This window comes from Saccopteryx bilineata, chromosome 6 (assembly GCF_036850765.1).
Source record: "Saccopteryx bilineata isolate mSacBil1 chromosome 6, mSacBil1_pri_phased_curated, whole genome shotgun sequence".
Classification (NCBI taxonomy): domain Eukaryota; kingdom Metazoa; phylum Chordata; class Mammalia; order Chiroptera; family Emballonuridae; genus Saccopteryx; species Saccopteryx bilineata.
Window position 1 is genome coordinate 150,691,107 of NC_089495.1, and position 15,798 is coordinate 150,706,904.

The following is a 15,798-nucleotide window of genomic DNA, read 5'->3' on the forward strand; positions in this document are numbered from 1 at the left end:
GAGACCTTTTGTCAACGGTTCCTCTTCCAGAACCAGGGTCCCAACTACCTCATTTCCCTGGCTCTTGACACTGCTTCTTTTGGGAGCCAGGGTAGGGGAAACATAATACTAGAAAGCAAGGGGTGAGAGGACCAGCTCCGCAGACTGTAGAATTAAGAACACCCCCCCAAATGGACCATGGTGTACTTCAAAGTTTTAGCTTGCTGAGCCTTGTAGTTCCTGATACTAAGGAGAGGATCTGCCCTAAAAAGCCAATAAATTTCTACCACTTGGCAGTGAAAGTAACAAATGCCTATGTCCTGGTGTCCCTGAGCACAAAGGCGCACAATGCATGAAGAATATATCCAGCCACCCCTGCATGCCACCTGCTAGCCTGCCCAGGGACACTGTGGCCTGAACCCCAAAATCCAGCTAACCACAACTTCATCTCCATGGCCTGGGATGACGTCACACACACCCTTTCCAGCATCGCGAGATTATTTTCTCCGCCCGCCATCCCGCCCCGCCCTCTCCCCCAAGTTCCCTGCGTTCCCAACCGTCCTCTCCCGCCGCCTTGCAGCTGCGGAGATGGCGAGCCGCGGAGGCCGGGTGGTGACGACAACCGCGGTTCCGCCATTGGAGGAGGAGGCCTGAGGGACGGGCCAGCGTGGTGAGCAAGGAGAGGCCGAGGCGTGTGGCCCCGAGAGAGCGGGGGTAATGGAGGCCAACATGCCGAAGCGGAAGGAGCCTGGCAAGTCCCTGCGCATCAAAGTCATCTCCATGGGCAACGCCGAAGTGGGAAAAGTGAGTACGTACCGCGCTAGGAGGGGCGGGACCTCAGCTCGGCGGAGCGACGTGCCGATTGGCTGGGAGGGCGGCTACTCAATAGCCTGGGCCCAGCCTCCTCCCCGCCCCTGGGAAGGCCTGGGTCTCCTCCTAGGGGTTGGGGGCTCCTCGAAGAAAACTCTCCTGACCTTTTTGACCTTTGGGTTGTCACCTCCTTTACCAACGTCACTCCCCCTAAGAAGGTGTCTCCTGTGGCCCTTAACCCTTGAATGTACCCCGAAGAGAGTAAGGAGGCCTAGATCCTAACTTCAGAACCTGTGCTTGGATACCCTATCAATGTTAGGTGACCCATCCAGGACTTAGAGGTGGCGAATAAAAGTTTAGTTACTCCAGGCAGTGCTGGGGAGCCAAGGGAACTTACTGGGGTACGTGTGAGGATTGGGGATTTGTAAAATGTTTCTCTGCAGATCTAGAACCCAGAATCTAACATTTCATTTGTAGGAGAGTATAACTGATGCTGACATGTTTCACAGGTGGTGCAGTGAGTGTCAAGGAGCCTGTGTTATTCTGTTTTGCACGTTTGTTTTTTTATTTTTGGTAGTGTCACTACATTCGTTCTCTCAAAAAAGGCTTAGTTCTCCTGCTTTTTTCTTTTCTCAGTCTATGGAGTATCACGTGTAAGTTCTGCCATTGTATGGGGAGGGGGGGAGGATTGGGACAAGAGGTGAGCAGAGGTCTTTACTCAAATGAATTCTAAGACTGCCTCTTCTTCGCCCAGATTGTCTCTCCTCTGGGTAAGTGGAAGCTGTTGGTTAAGAACTTCTCAAGGTGTCTGGCCAGGCGGTGGCACAGTGGATAGAGCATCAGACTGGGATGTGGAGGACCCAGGTTCGAGACCCTGAGGTCGCCAGCTTGAGCACGGGTTCATCTGGTTTGAGCAAAGCTCACCAGCTTGGACCCAGGGTCGCTGGCTCAAGCAAGGGGTTACTCTGTCTGCTGTAGCCCCCCGGGGTCAAGGCACATATGAGAAAGCAATTATTGAACAACTAAGGTGCCGCAATGAAGAATTGATGCTTCTCATCTCTCTCCCTCCTGTCTGTTCGTTCCTATCCGTCCCTCACCCTGTCTCTCTCCCTGTCTCTGTCACAAAAAAAAAAAAAAAAAGAAAAAGAAAGAAAGAAAAGGAAAAAAAGAACTTCTCAAGGTTATCAAATTAGTGACAGAGGCAGAATTAGAACCTGGGTCTTCACAGGCCCACTGCAGAGCTCTTCACATGATTGGGAATTTGGATCAACAAAATCAATAGGGAATAGGATCTCCCTGCTAAAAGAGCCATTAATGAGAGTGCTTAGTTAGGCCAGTGCTTTGTACATAGCTAATGCTCATTAAATGTTTATTAATGTCTTTTCTCTCTATTAGGCAGCATCCTTTACTATTTATGTATATACATGTATATAGGTAAGTACTAGCTTAGCATAAAATGCCTCTAGAAGGTTATGTACTAAACTGGCAAAGTGATTTTGTAATTTTACTATCTTAATGTGTCACATTAGAAATAGCCCCAAATGCCTAGTGTCACTATATTCATTTGACATTGTTCTACATTTATTAGCTAGTGCAATTAGATAAGAGAAAGAAATAAAATATGAATTACTAGAGAAGACAGCAATGTTATCATTATTTGCTAATGGTATAATTGCTTATCTAGAAACCCAAAGAGAATTAATTGAAAAGCTATTAGAAACAATAAGAAAATTTAATAAGGAAAAACTAATATACAAAAAATAATAGTTTTACTACATAAGATCATAATTCCTTGGAATATATAATTAAAGAACTATTTTGATTTACAATAAAGACCAAAATAAAGTGCCTAGCATTTAAAATTGAGAAGAAATAGGTAGGACCTATATAAAAAAAAATTCAGACTGTACAAAGAGACAAAAAATTACTTAGGCGAATGAAAGCTTGTTTTCCTTAATTAGGATCACTCAATATTGTAGACATGTCAGTTATTTGAAATAATACACAAAGGTTATACAGTTCCAGTTAAATTACCAATGGGGTTTTTTCTTCAGAACGTAATAAAAGGTACTAAAGTCCTAATAAAAAATTAAACATGCGAATAGCCAAGAAAATTGTGGAAAAAATATGAGAGGAGACTAACACTACCAGATATTAAAACACATTTTAAGGTTACCAAGCTTTTTTTGTTGATACTGGAAAGGAAATACAGAGACATCATTGGAACAGAATGGAGTCCAAAAATAAACCCAAACATGGAAGGAAATTCGGTTTACAACAAATATAATAAAATCATGGGAACATAGGGACCATTTAATAAGTACTATTGAAATAAGTACCTATCATTTGGGAGTAGAGTAGATTCCTATTGCATTCCTTTCTCAAAAATAAATTTTAGGTGGGTAAAAGATTTAAATGTACCTGGTCTGTGGTGGCACAGTGGATAAAGCATCATCCTGGGATGCTGAAGTTGCCAGTTCGAAACCCTGGGCTTGTCTGGTCAAGGCGAGAAGCAGCTACTATGAGTTGATTCTTCTCGCACCTCCCACCTACCCCCACCCCCGCTTTCTCTCTCTAAAATCAATACAATTATTTAAAAAAAGATTTAAATGTAACTTAATTTTTTTCCTTAGTTATAAAAGTAGCACATTCTCATTTTGAAATATTAGGAAAATATAGAAAGATATAAAGATAAACAATTTTAAGTTAAAAATTAAGTAATCCTCGGATTAAAAGGCAAGTTAAAACAGATGACAAAATAAGTATAAAGCAATGAAAAGGGTAGAAGCTATACCAAGCCTTCAAGACAATATCAAAGCTGTAGTCAAAGGAAAATGCATTATTTTATTTCTAAAGAAGAGGAATGGAAACTAAAGAATTTAAAGGTTGCACAACTTTGTGAGTATACTCAAGACCATGAAAGTGTATACTTTAAAAGTGTGAATTTTATGGCCTGACCTGTGGTGGCGCAGTGAATAAAGCGTCGACCTGGAAATGCTGAGGTCGCCGGTTCGAAACCCTGGGCTTGCCTGGTCAAGGCACATATGGGAGTTGATGCTTCCAGCTCCTCCCCCTTCTCTCTCTCTGTCTCTCTCTCCTCTCTAAAAATGAATAAATAAAATTTAAAAAATAAAAATAAAAATGTGAATTTTATGGTATGGTATAAAGGAACTTAATGCTTAATACATTAGAAAAAGGACAGAAAGACACAAAATAAACCAAAAGAGAGAGGGAATTCTCTGGAAAGAATAATGAAAAAGAAAAGTGCCTAAAAATCTGTTTAAGAAAAAATAAAGAAAGCAAAAAATTACAAGATTTGTATTGAAAAAGAGACAGTCACATACTGGAAGAGGTTGAGAGAATGATCCGAGAATACTATCTGTTATGGGAACTTATTTGTAATGGAGAGGCAGTGGAGAATTTCCTAATAAAATATAAATGACCAAAATTGACTCAGAAAGATGTGGAAAACCCAATTGACCAGTTACCCCAGAAGAAATGAAATGAAGAGATTTACCATTTAAAAAAGGTATCAGGATCAGGTGGCTTTATGAATAAGGCAAAGAAAATATGAATGGGTCTCCAATTTATTATGTAAAGTCATACTAACTTGAATAGCAAAACTTGATGTAGTATCAAAAAAGAAAAGTATAGCCTTGGCCAGTTGGCTCAGTGGATAGAACGTCTGCCCTTCTCTCTCTGTACAAAGAGACAAAAAATTACTTAGGCGAATGAAAGCTTGTTTTCCTTAATTAGGATCACTCAATATTGTAGACATGTCAGTTATTTGAAATAATACACAAAGGTTATACAGTTCCAGTTAAATTACCAATGGGGTTTTTTCTTCAGAACGTAATAAAAGGTACTAAAGTCCTAATAAAAAATTAAACATGTGAATAGCCAAGAAAATTGTGGAAAAAATATGAGAGGAGACTAACACTACCAGATATTAAAACACATTTTAAGGTTACCAAGGTATACTTTACCTTGGTATCCCAGGTTCGATCCCCAGTCAGGGGACTGTGAGAAGTGACCATCTGCTTCTCTTTTCCTTCCTCTCCCCCTTTTCTCTCTCTTCCCCTCTCGCAGCCAGTGGCTCGATTGGTCTGAGCATAGGCCTCAGGCACTGAGAATACCTCCATTAAGGAGCATAGGCCCCAGACAGGGGTTGCCCTGTGAATCTCGGTCAGGGTGCATGCAGGAGTCTGTTTATCTCCCCTCCTTTCACTTAAAAAAAAAGTTATATACCAATTTCACATAAACATAGAGATATATAATTTCTAAACATCAACAGATAGAATTCAGCAATATATCAAAACTAATTCAATATTAGTGAGGTTTATCATATGAATGCAAACATGGTTCACTATCAAGATGATTTGTTATATCAACAGATTACTGGAAGAATATTTCCAGTACTGTAAAAATATTTGACATAATCAAGTCAATTCTAATAATCACTTTATAATAAAACAATGTTATCAACCAACAACAAACATACCAAATAGTAAAATGCTAAGCCCAGTCCCAATACAAAGAAGTACAAAAAAGTATACTTGCTATTTTCCTTTATTATTTAGCATGGTTTTTAGAGGTTCTAAAGATGCAGTACAAAAAAGGAGATTCTGAAGGGCTTAATATCCTCTATCCCCTGAAGTTTCTCTGTATTCTCTGTTTATATTCGAGTTAACTTTCAGCATTGGCAGCCTGCTCCCAAAGCCACAACCCAGTTCTCAGGGTCCTTTAGGATCTGAAGTTTCCTGGTTGATATATATTTCACTAACTACAGATGAAGTGGAGCATCTTTGCATACGTTTTTTGGATATTTGGATTTGCTCTTCTGTGTATTGACCAATTTTTACACAATTTTTCAGGTTTAGGGACATTAGAGATACTAACTTTTTTTTTTTTTTTTTTGGTATTTTTTCTGAAGCTGGAAACGGGGAGAGACAGTCAGACAGACTCCCGCATGCGCCCGACTGGGATCCACCAGCACACCCACCAGGGGCGATGCTCTGCCCATCCTGGGCGTCGCTATGCTGCGACCAGAGTCACTCTAGTGCCTGAGGCAGAGGCCAAGGAGCCATCCCGTGCCTGGGCCATCTTTGCTCCAATGGGGCCTTGGCTGCAGGAGGGGAAGAGAGAGACAGAGAGGAAGGAGAGGGGGAGGGGTGGAGAAGCAGATGGGCGCTTCTGTGTGCCCTGGCCGGGATTCGAACCCAGGACTCCTGCATGCCAGGCCGATGCTCTACCACTGAGCCAACCGGCCAGGGCCGAGATACTAACTTTTTGCCAGTCATATTATTTACAAATATTTGTCCAAATATGTTATTTATCTTTTAATATTTTTATAGATATTTTGCGATGCAATTGTTTTTATTATTTATATATATGTCTATCTTTTCTTTTATGGTTTCTGGGCTTCCTTTTTGGTTGAAAAGGTTTCTCTAAGATTGTGCTTATGTTGCACATTTTCTTCTGAAATTTGTATTGTTTTATTTTTAAGTGCTTAAGTCATAAATTCATCTGTAATTTATTTTTGTTGAGAATAGACGAGGTCTTCAAAGAAAGAGCACAAGGACTGAGAACTAAGCTAAAAACGTACCCATATTTGATATTAGGGGAGAATTTAAAAGTAATATTTCTTTAAAACCTTCATTTTAGCATTTGTTTCAGTTATTTTATACTTTTGGCTTTTAAAAATGCTTTCTCAGCCTCTTCAACAAATGGTGTTGGGAAAACTGGAAAGCCACATGCAAAAGAATGAAACTCGACTACAGCCTGTCCCCGTGTACTAAAATTAATTCAAAATGGATCAAAGACCTAAATATAAGACCTGAAACAATAAAGTACATAGAAGAAGACATAGGTACTAAAATCATGGACCTGGGTTTTAAAGAACATTTTATGAACTTGACTCCAATGGCAAGAGAAGTGAAGGCAAAGATAAATGAATGGGACTACATCAGAATTAAAAGTTTTTGCTCAGCAAGAGAAACTGATATCAAAATAAACAGACAGCCAACTATATGGGAACTGATATTTTCAAACGACAGCTCAGATAAGGGCCTAATATCCAAAATTTACAAAGAACTCATAAAACTCAACAACAAACAAACAAACAATCCAATAAAAAAATGGGAAGAGGACATGAACAGACACTTCTCCCAGGAAGAGATACAAATGGCCAACAGATATATGAAAAGATGCTCAGCTTCATTAGTTATTAGAGAAATGCAAATCAAAACTACAATGAGATACCACCTCACTCCTGTTAGATTAGCTATTATCAACAAGACGGGTAATAGCAAATGTTGGAGAGGCTGTGGAGAAAAAGGAACCCTCATTCACTGTTGGTGGGACTGTAAAGTAGTACAACCATTATGGAGGAAAGTATGGTGGTTCCTCAAAAAACTGCAAATAGAACTACCTTATGACCCAGCAATCCCTCTACTGGGTATATACCCCAAAACCTCAGAAACATTGATACGTGAAGACACATGTAGCCCCATGTTCATTGCAGCACTGTTCACAGTGGCCAAGACATGGAAACAACCAAAAAGCCCTTCAATAGAAGACTGGATAAAGAAGATGTGGCACATATACACTATGGAATACTACTCAGCCATAAGAAATGATGACATCAGATCATTTACAGCAAAATGGTGGGATCTTGATAACATTATAAGGAGTGAAATAAGCAAATCAGAAAAAAACAAGAACTACATGATTCCATACATTGGTGGAACATAAAAATGAGACTAAGAGTCATGGACAAGAGTGTGGTGGTTACCAAGGGTGGGGGGGGAGGGAGGACATGGGAGGGAGGGAGGGAGAGAGTTAGGGGGAGGGGGAGGAGCACAGAGAACTAGATAGAGGGTGACGGAGGACAATCTGACTTTGGGCGAGGGGTTTGCAACATAATTTGATGACAAAATAACCTAGACATGTTTTCTTTGAATATATGTACCCTGATTTATTAATGTCATCCCATTACCATTAATAAAAATTTATTAAAAAAAAAAATGCTTTCTCTTTCACAGTAATGAATGAAGAAACCATAATGAAGAAAGAAATGTGTTTATTTTGTTTATGTTCCCAGAGAATATTTACTAAAAGCATATATTTTTGCCTTTTTAGAGCTGTATTATAAAGCGATACTGTGAGAAAAGATTTGTTTCTAAATACCTTGCAACAATTGGCATTGACTATGGAGTCACAAAGTGAGTACATTGTTTCTTTCAGCTTATACATTATGCAGGAATTCAGAACCCTTCTAAAATTATCTGTCTTGAAATAGATTCTGAACATAAATTGGGAAGGAATAGGAATAGGACCTTTCCAGACGGGTAGTGACCATATCATTTGTCACTCTCAGGTCCTGTCAGGTGGTCACTTAGCATGTTCTGTTCTCCAGGCCTTGTGTTAGGTACAGGTGCTCCAGTGCTGAGCATGTCAACACAAAACCTAATGGGCAGATACCACTTTTCAGGAAACTTGTTTCTAGAGAAGGAGGTCCTATTAGCAGGTATGTTTTTAGAGCATTCTAAAATATTCTCTCTAAAAAGTCTAAATGTTATGTGGAACATTTTCTGTCAGAGAACTTGATTGATTTGTGATCCTTATAGCCTATTAGATTCAAGAAAAAATGACCCAGGAAGAGTGAAATTGGATATAATTGGGGACTTATTTGGAGATGAATTAAGAGTGGGTTGAGCTAGGGGAGATTATATTATATTATGGGAAATAATACTGCCAAAGAGTAGAATCGAGGTAGACAGCACACTCCCAAAGTGGAATCTTAGGCTCACTGCTCTGGCCCTAGCCCACCCTGCCCTTCCCTCTATTACATTTCCTTTACACACCTCGGTTTCTGTCCACACTGAACTGCCATCATGCGTTCCTGTCTCTGTTCCATTATTCATTGTGTCCCCTGAAATGGCCTTTCACCTCACCTTCCACTTGTCAGTCTCTTCAATGTATAAAATGCTCCTGTTCCCATAAGACCTTCTGAACCCCTCCTTTATCAGTCAGGATTCATTTTGGTTGCAAATGACAGAAATATCAAAATTCTCTGCTATTTATGGTACTTATCATAAATTGCCTTGGGTTATTATTATCTTTATATGTTTAATGTCTTGCACTAGGTTATAAACTTTGTGAACTAGTGGGAAATTAGTGTATATTATCTCCAAGTGCTTGGCACAGTATTTGTACGTAATAGATGCTCAATAAATATTTATTGCTAGGCAAGACAGATATGTAAGTAGGAAGTTTGCAATGTTAGACTATTAGAACAAGATCGGACTATGGTAGATCAAGTGGTGGGGTGTATCTATATTTCAGGGCACAGGATTTCATCAGTGGTACAGCAGGATATCCTAATTAAGACAGTTTTCTTTTAAATCATATGAGTAGCTAGTTTATTCATCTAATAAATAAGCATCACCATATTATGCCACAGAACTGTGGTTTATTCAACAAACTTTTCTGTTTCTAGCTGAAATATTTTTGAGAAAATGGTCATCCCATGGTGCAGGGGTCGGGAACCTTTTTGGCTGAGAAAGCCATGAATGCCACATATTTTAAAATGTAATTCCATGAGAGCCATACAACGACCTGTGTACATTACGCATTATCCAATAAAAATTTGGTGTTGTCCCAGAGGACAGCTGTGATTGGCTCCAGCCACCTGCAACCATGAACATGAGCGGTAGGAAGTGAATGGATTGTAATACATGAGAATGTTTTATATTTTTAACGTTATTATTTTTTTATTAAAGATTTGTCTGTGAGCCAGTTGCAGCCATCAAAAGAGCCACATCTGGCTCGCAAGCCATAGGTTCCCGACCCCTGCCATGGTGAGTCAGGAGGGTATAATTAACAGAAACTCAACTCAAACAAACTCAAGCCAAAAAATAAAAAGGACATTAATCAATTCACATAATCTGATTACACAGATGTAGCTGGGTCTCAGAGATGTCTGGAACCAGGCACAGAGTGTAGCCAAATCATTTCACTACGTCTCTCTCCCTTTGCTTTATCTACATAGCTACCAGCAGTTCTCAAGCTCACATGGTATATTTTACTTCCAGAGAGGGACTGAAACTAGTATTCCAAGTTTAAAAATTCCAGGGAAGTTTTTGACTTTTTTGGGGGGTGGGGCAGATGCCTTTCACCAACTCAGCTGTGGGATCACCAAGAACATGGAAGAGCCCATGTGAACCACAGTTGGGAGAAGCAAGGAGTGGAGGGGTACTTTTTGGCCCATCGAAACAATAGATGTCCATTCCATCTGTCCTATTTTCAATATGGTGGAGCTCAAATTTCAGTATGCTTAAGAATTACTTGTAGAATTTGTCAAAATGCTGATTACTAGGACCCACACACTAAGATTCTGAGACACTGGGTTTGATGTGGGGTACAGGAATCTGCATTTTTAACAACCCCCTGCCCCCATAATCATGAAGCAGGTGGTCTTCAGGCCACAGCTTAGGAAAGCACTGCCTTGAGGTAATGAATTACCATTTTTCTTAAGGTAAATTTCCCTGGCTTATAAACTAAATTGACCTTTTATGAGTTTCAGTGTGTGAACACATTTGTGTTATTTCCTGACTTTATGTACTTCAGTTCCATCCCCTTTCCAATGCTATCTCTTTAAGGCAGGCGTCCTCAAACTACAGACCTTGGGCCGCATGTGGCCCCCTGAGGCCATTTATCTCCCCCCCCACCCGCACTTCCGGAAGAGGCACCTCTTTCATTGGTGGTCAGTGAGAGGAGCACTGTATGTGGTGGCCCTCCAACGGACAGTTCACTGTCCCTCTGTGTAAAAAGTTTGGGGACCCCTGCTTTAAGGTAAAATTTTCTAATAAAAATTATTATACCAGATCTTCTCCAGATGCTGTCAAACTCTGATAGTATTTTGATTTGTTTTGCTTTTCTCACACTCTCTTTTATAAAATAGATTCTGGTTTCACAAATGTGTATCTTAAACTTGATGAAATATGGTAGAGAAGTAAGGAATGAAGAAGTCATGATAAGATGATTAGTTTGACTTAAATATACAAATAATATAAAACAGTGGTGGGAATTAGGGTTTCAGAAGTGAAAGTAGACGTTATAAATTTGGTCAGAGAGTAGTAATACTAAATAAACCAGAGCTAGTATAAGGACGTTGAGAGCAAGTGCTGATGTCCTTACATTCCACAGGAGGGCACCATGTCAGTGCTGTCTGAATCTGAAATGTGTTATTAAAAAGAAAACACACAAAAAAACCTCTCATTTGTTAATTTATTGTTAATAATCTCTAGTCTTTAACCGTGGAGGGATCTTTTAGAAAATATTTCGGTGGTGAGGACACATTTGTAGTTAAAGCTCACTAATTCCTCTCAGTTCACTTCAGTTTCTTTTTTGTTATTAAATTCAACAGAAAGTAAATTTTATGCTTCTAATTTTAAAATAGTATAATCCCATTTTTATTTAAACACTTGTCTATTAGTCTTATCTGTGCATAGAAAGAAGTCTGCAGTGATTTTCATGTATGTTAATGAAGGTTTTTTTCTGAGTGGTATGATTGGGTTTCTCTTTAAACATCTTTTTCTTCAGTGTTGAAATTATTTATAATGTTTTATTCATTCACTTTCAGTAGTAATTTTTTTCTTTTTTTTAAAAAAAGAGGACTAGAAGCAAATATGCTATGTGTTAACAGTAGTTAATTATAATATAAATGGTTATTTCCCTTTTTCTTTTCTGTGTTTTCAAATTTTTGAAAACAAATGGTCTATTGCTCTTGCGCAACTGGAGATCACAAGAAAATTAAACAGATGTTGTTAGTAATATAATCTTTGTTATTGTTCTGCATAGTAACCAAATATAACCACTGTTAATTAAGATGCCTTACTAAGGAATATAAACTATTTTGTTTTTCTTTATCTCATTCTACTTGTCTCAAATCAGTTTTTCGTAGTGCCAGAGTTTATAGCCACTGTTTATTAGTTAAGGGGTGTGGACTGAAGTGTCCGGAGGTAGACTGAAGGTAAAGGAGGATGCTCGTTCCAAATGGGTTCAGTATTGTTAAAATAAGGCTGCAGGAGTGTCTGCCATGTGGCTGGCTCTTGTTCTAAAGATTATCAGGAATTGAGAAGAGGCACTAAGAAGCTCTTCTAAATTTCATACACTTTTGAAATGTATAAGTGACATAAATAATATTAATGTGAATGCAGAAACCATGACCTTTGGGATTTTTTTCCATTTGAACATTCCAGGGTACAAGTCAGAGACAGAGAAATCAAAGTTAACATCTTTGATATGGCTGGACATCCTTTCTTCTATGAGGTAAGAAAGCTTCGGAGAAAACCTATATCCCGGATCGTCAGTGGTTTAGGGAAAGATCCTGAATTATCTGAAATAATGCATATTCAAATCATATGTAAAAACAGGTAATGTAGTTGGTATAGAGCATTTTAACCTTCAAAGGACTGTTGCTTTTTACTTTATACCTTAGCCCAGATTGTGAAAAGATAATGACATTCATACCTGGAAAGAAGAATTCAGTAGCGTGACTTCTTTCACAGCAGGGTCCGGTGTGACCTTTCCAGTCCACACCTCAGCCGCCTCAGCTGGAGCCCACCTTGGTTTACTTTCATCTAAATATTCTCAAAAGGAACCTCATGACTATTTTCTTCTCTTTCTTCCTTAGGTTTTTCGTTTTCCCTAAAAGGCTTTTGCTCTTTTCTAATTTGGCCATTTAACTTCAGTTCTTATCTCTGTTATTTCCATCCTGATTGCTCTGGGTTTCTTTTGTTCTTGTTCTAGGTTCCTGAGGGTGGGAGCTTAGATTATTAGTTTGAAACTTTTTTCTTTTCTTATGTGTATATTTAGTGCTATAAATTTCCTTCCCAGCACTGCTTAGCTGTGTCCCACAAATTTTGATATAATTGTGTTTTAAATTTCATTCACATTTCATTTCACTCATTCAATGTGGTTTTTTTTTAAATTTTCCATCAGATTTCTGTTTGACCAATGGATAACTTAAAAGTGTTTTAGTTCCCAAGCCTTTAGAGATTTCTGTTATCTTTCTGTTACTGATTTCTATAAATACTTTGATTCCATTGTGATCAGAGAACACAGTGTTTGACTTTGAAACTTTTAAATTTATTAAGAGTTTGTTTTTATTTTTCATGGCCTGGGGTATGGTCTATATCAGGGGTCTCCAAACTTTTTACACAGGGGGCCAATTCACTGTCCCTCAGACTGTTGGAGGGCTGCTACATACAGTGCTCCTCTCACTGACCACCAATGAAAGAGGTGCTCCTTTCGGAAGTGCGGGGGTAGGGAGGTGGATAAATGGCCTCAGTGGGGGCCGCGAGCCGTAGTTTGGGGACACCTGGATATGTTCTATGGGTATTCTGCTGTTTTGGATGGAGTGTTCTATAAATACATATTTATAAGACCCTATTGGTCAATGGTGCTGTTGAATTATTTTATATCCTTGCTGATTTTCTGTTTAATTGTTCCATCAATTGCTGAGCGAGAGTCTCTAAGTTTCTAACTATAACTGGGCTTTCTAGTTTGCCTTTCAGTTCTATCAGTTTTTACTTCACATATTTTGCAATTCTGTTGTTTGGTAAATGCACATTTAGGATTGTGTTGTCTTCATTATATAATTTTATTATTATATAATGTCCCCTCTCTCTGGCAATTTTCTTTGCTCTAATGTTTACTTTATTTAACATTAACATAGACATTTCTTCTTTACTTTGATTAATGTTTACACGATACATCTTTTTCTATCCTTTTACTTTTGGCTTGTTTATAGTATTGTATTTCAAGTGACTTTCCTATAGACAGTACATAATTGGATCATGTTTTTTAATCTATTATGCCAATTTCTGTCTTTTAATTGGTATGTTTAGACCACTTACATCAAATATAATTGTTACATTTAGGGCTTAAGGCTACCATTTTATTTTTTGTTTCCTGTTTTTCATTTCTGTTTTCTTTTTCCTGCCTTCTTGTGGGCTATATGAACACTTTTTGAATTCCATTTTGATTTTTCTGTAGTATTTTTTTAGATCTTGCTATATAGCTTTTTTAGTGAATGTAACTTATCACAGTTGACCGCTGTCATCGTTGTAACAGTTTGAGCATAGTATAGTAATTTTTCTTTCCTTTATATTCCTTTATTTTCCCCGTTTATAACTGTCTTACATATTTTCTCTGCATACATTTAGAACCACATCAGACAGACATTGTTTAATTTTTTCTGAACTGTCAAGCGTAATTTAGAAAACTCAAGAGAGAAGGAAAGTCTATCATATCACCCATATTTGCTTACTCTGTTCTTTCATTCTGTTATGTTCCAAGGTTCCTTCTTCTGTTACTTTCTTTCTGCTTAGAGAATTCTTTTAGCCATTCTTCTGGTTTTCCTTAATTGAGAATGTTTTGATGTCCTCTTTGTTCCTGAAGAATACCGTATTTTTGTAGTTATAGGATTCTGGGTTGGTATTTCTTTTCTTTCAATACTTGAAAAATACTTTGGCCTCCATGACTTCTCATGAGAAAACAGCTCCGAAATAGCCTTGATCTCTCTTTTGATGTTAAACATTGGCCTGTCTGTAATTCAAACCCTCTTTCTTGACAAGACCTGAGCCATTATCTTCTTTCCAAGCTCCAAGATGACCAAGTTACCTCGTTGCTCAGCACACAGTTCATGAGACACACAGCCATTGTTGTGATCCCTGGCTCCCTCAAATTCATGTTGCCTGTCTTCCACTGAAGCCACCACTGTCACCAGTTCTCTTGACAGGTTTCCCCAAAGGGCCTACTGAGAAAAGACAGTCTGCTGAGAAGACATAACAACCTCAGAGGACAAAGCTGAAGAGAGGATGGTCAAGGGAGTGATGGGGCCTGTCTTTCCACCAGTCTGGCTTCCACTGGGGTTTAGTGGTATAAGTTAGAGGGTCCATGGAAACTTTCTGAAGCCTCAGTGATATTAAAATAACAGCTTTTCTAGCCCACAAGCTAGAAAATTTGCCATCACTTTTTAAAAATATATTTATTTATTTATTTTGGAGAGGAGAGAGAGAGAAACATGGATTTGTTGTTCCACTCATTTATACATTCACTGTTTCTTTTTTTATATAAGATTTTATTCACTGATTTTAGAGAGATGAGAGAGAAGAGGGGAGGAGCGGGCTTCTGCTATGTGCCTTGAACCAGGCAAGCAGGGGGTTTCAAATCGTCAACCTCAGCATTTTGGATCAACGCTTTATCCACTGTGCCACCACAGGTCAGGCCATTGGTTGATTCTTGTATGTGCTGTGACTGGAAATTGAACCCACAGCTTGGTGTATCAGAACAACGTTCTAACCAACTGAAAAGTTTGCCATCTTTGCTGTAAGAATTAAATTGTCTCAATTCCTGTAGCATTCTATTTAATACTACATTTGATCTTAGCCAAAAGGCCGAGAAGTAATGTCTATTAAATTAAACTTCGGATGTAGCAAGTCTGCCAAGACTAACATTAGAAAGCTGTTTGGGGAGTCCTGGCCGGATAGCTTGGTTGGTTGGAGCGTCATCCCAAAGCACAGAGGCTGCTGGTTTGATCCCCAGTCAGGGCACATACAGGAAAAGATCAATGTTCCTTTCTCTCTCTCCCCCTTCATTTCTCTCTCAGATTAATAAATTAAAGAAAAAACTGTTTGGGGAGACAGGAATAATAGAGTTGTAGGGGACCATTGACGATAGAGACATCTACTTTGACCTTTTCATTTCACAGATGAGGAAACCAAGTCTTGCAGTAACAAAATCACTTACTCAAGATTAAGTCTCCTGTTATACACAATTCTCCCTGTGGACTGCAGGATCTAAGTTTTGAAATTCTTTTCCCCTTTGGCCTCTACTTTTGTTCTCTAATATAGCACATTCAGCCATTGACTGAACAAATGTGTCTCAGATATTTATACCTCCTTGGCTCAGTGGGTGATGCAAAAATGGGTGTGTCAAGAT

General features: G+C 38.7%; 1 protein-coding gene across 6 annotated transcripts in view; it reads left to right on the top strand.

The window, feature by feature from the left end:
- Positions 1-508: 508 nt before the first annotated feature.
- The window catches only part of DNAJC27 (DnaJ heat shock protein family (Hsp40) member C27), a 35,070-nt gene continuing 19,780 nt past the window's right edge, over positions 509-15,798 (top strand). For 2 of the 6 annotated variants that reach the window (XM_066235032.1, XM_066235034.1), the window contains exons 1-4: positions 509-783; positions 7,930-8,012; positions 9,573-9,650; positions 12,054-12,123. In XM_066235032.1, coding sequence (XP_066091129.1) covers positions 697-783; positions 7,930-8,012; positions 9,573-9,650; positions 12,054-12,123 — 318 coding nt within the window. In that variant the 5' untranslated portion in view covers positions 509-696. Of the gene's footprint in view, positions 788-7,929; positions 8,013-9,572; positions 9,651-12,053; positions 12,124-15,798 lie in introns of all 6 variants that reach the window. The other 4 variants (XM_066235033.1, XM_066235035.1, XM_066235038.1 and 1 more) reach the window with 3 other exon arrangements.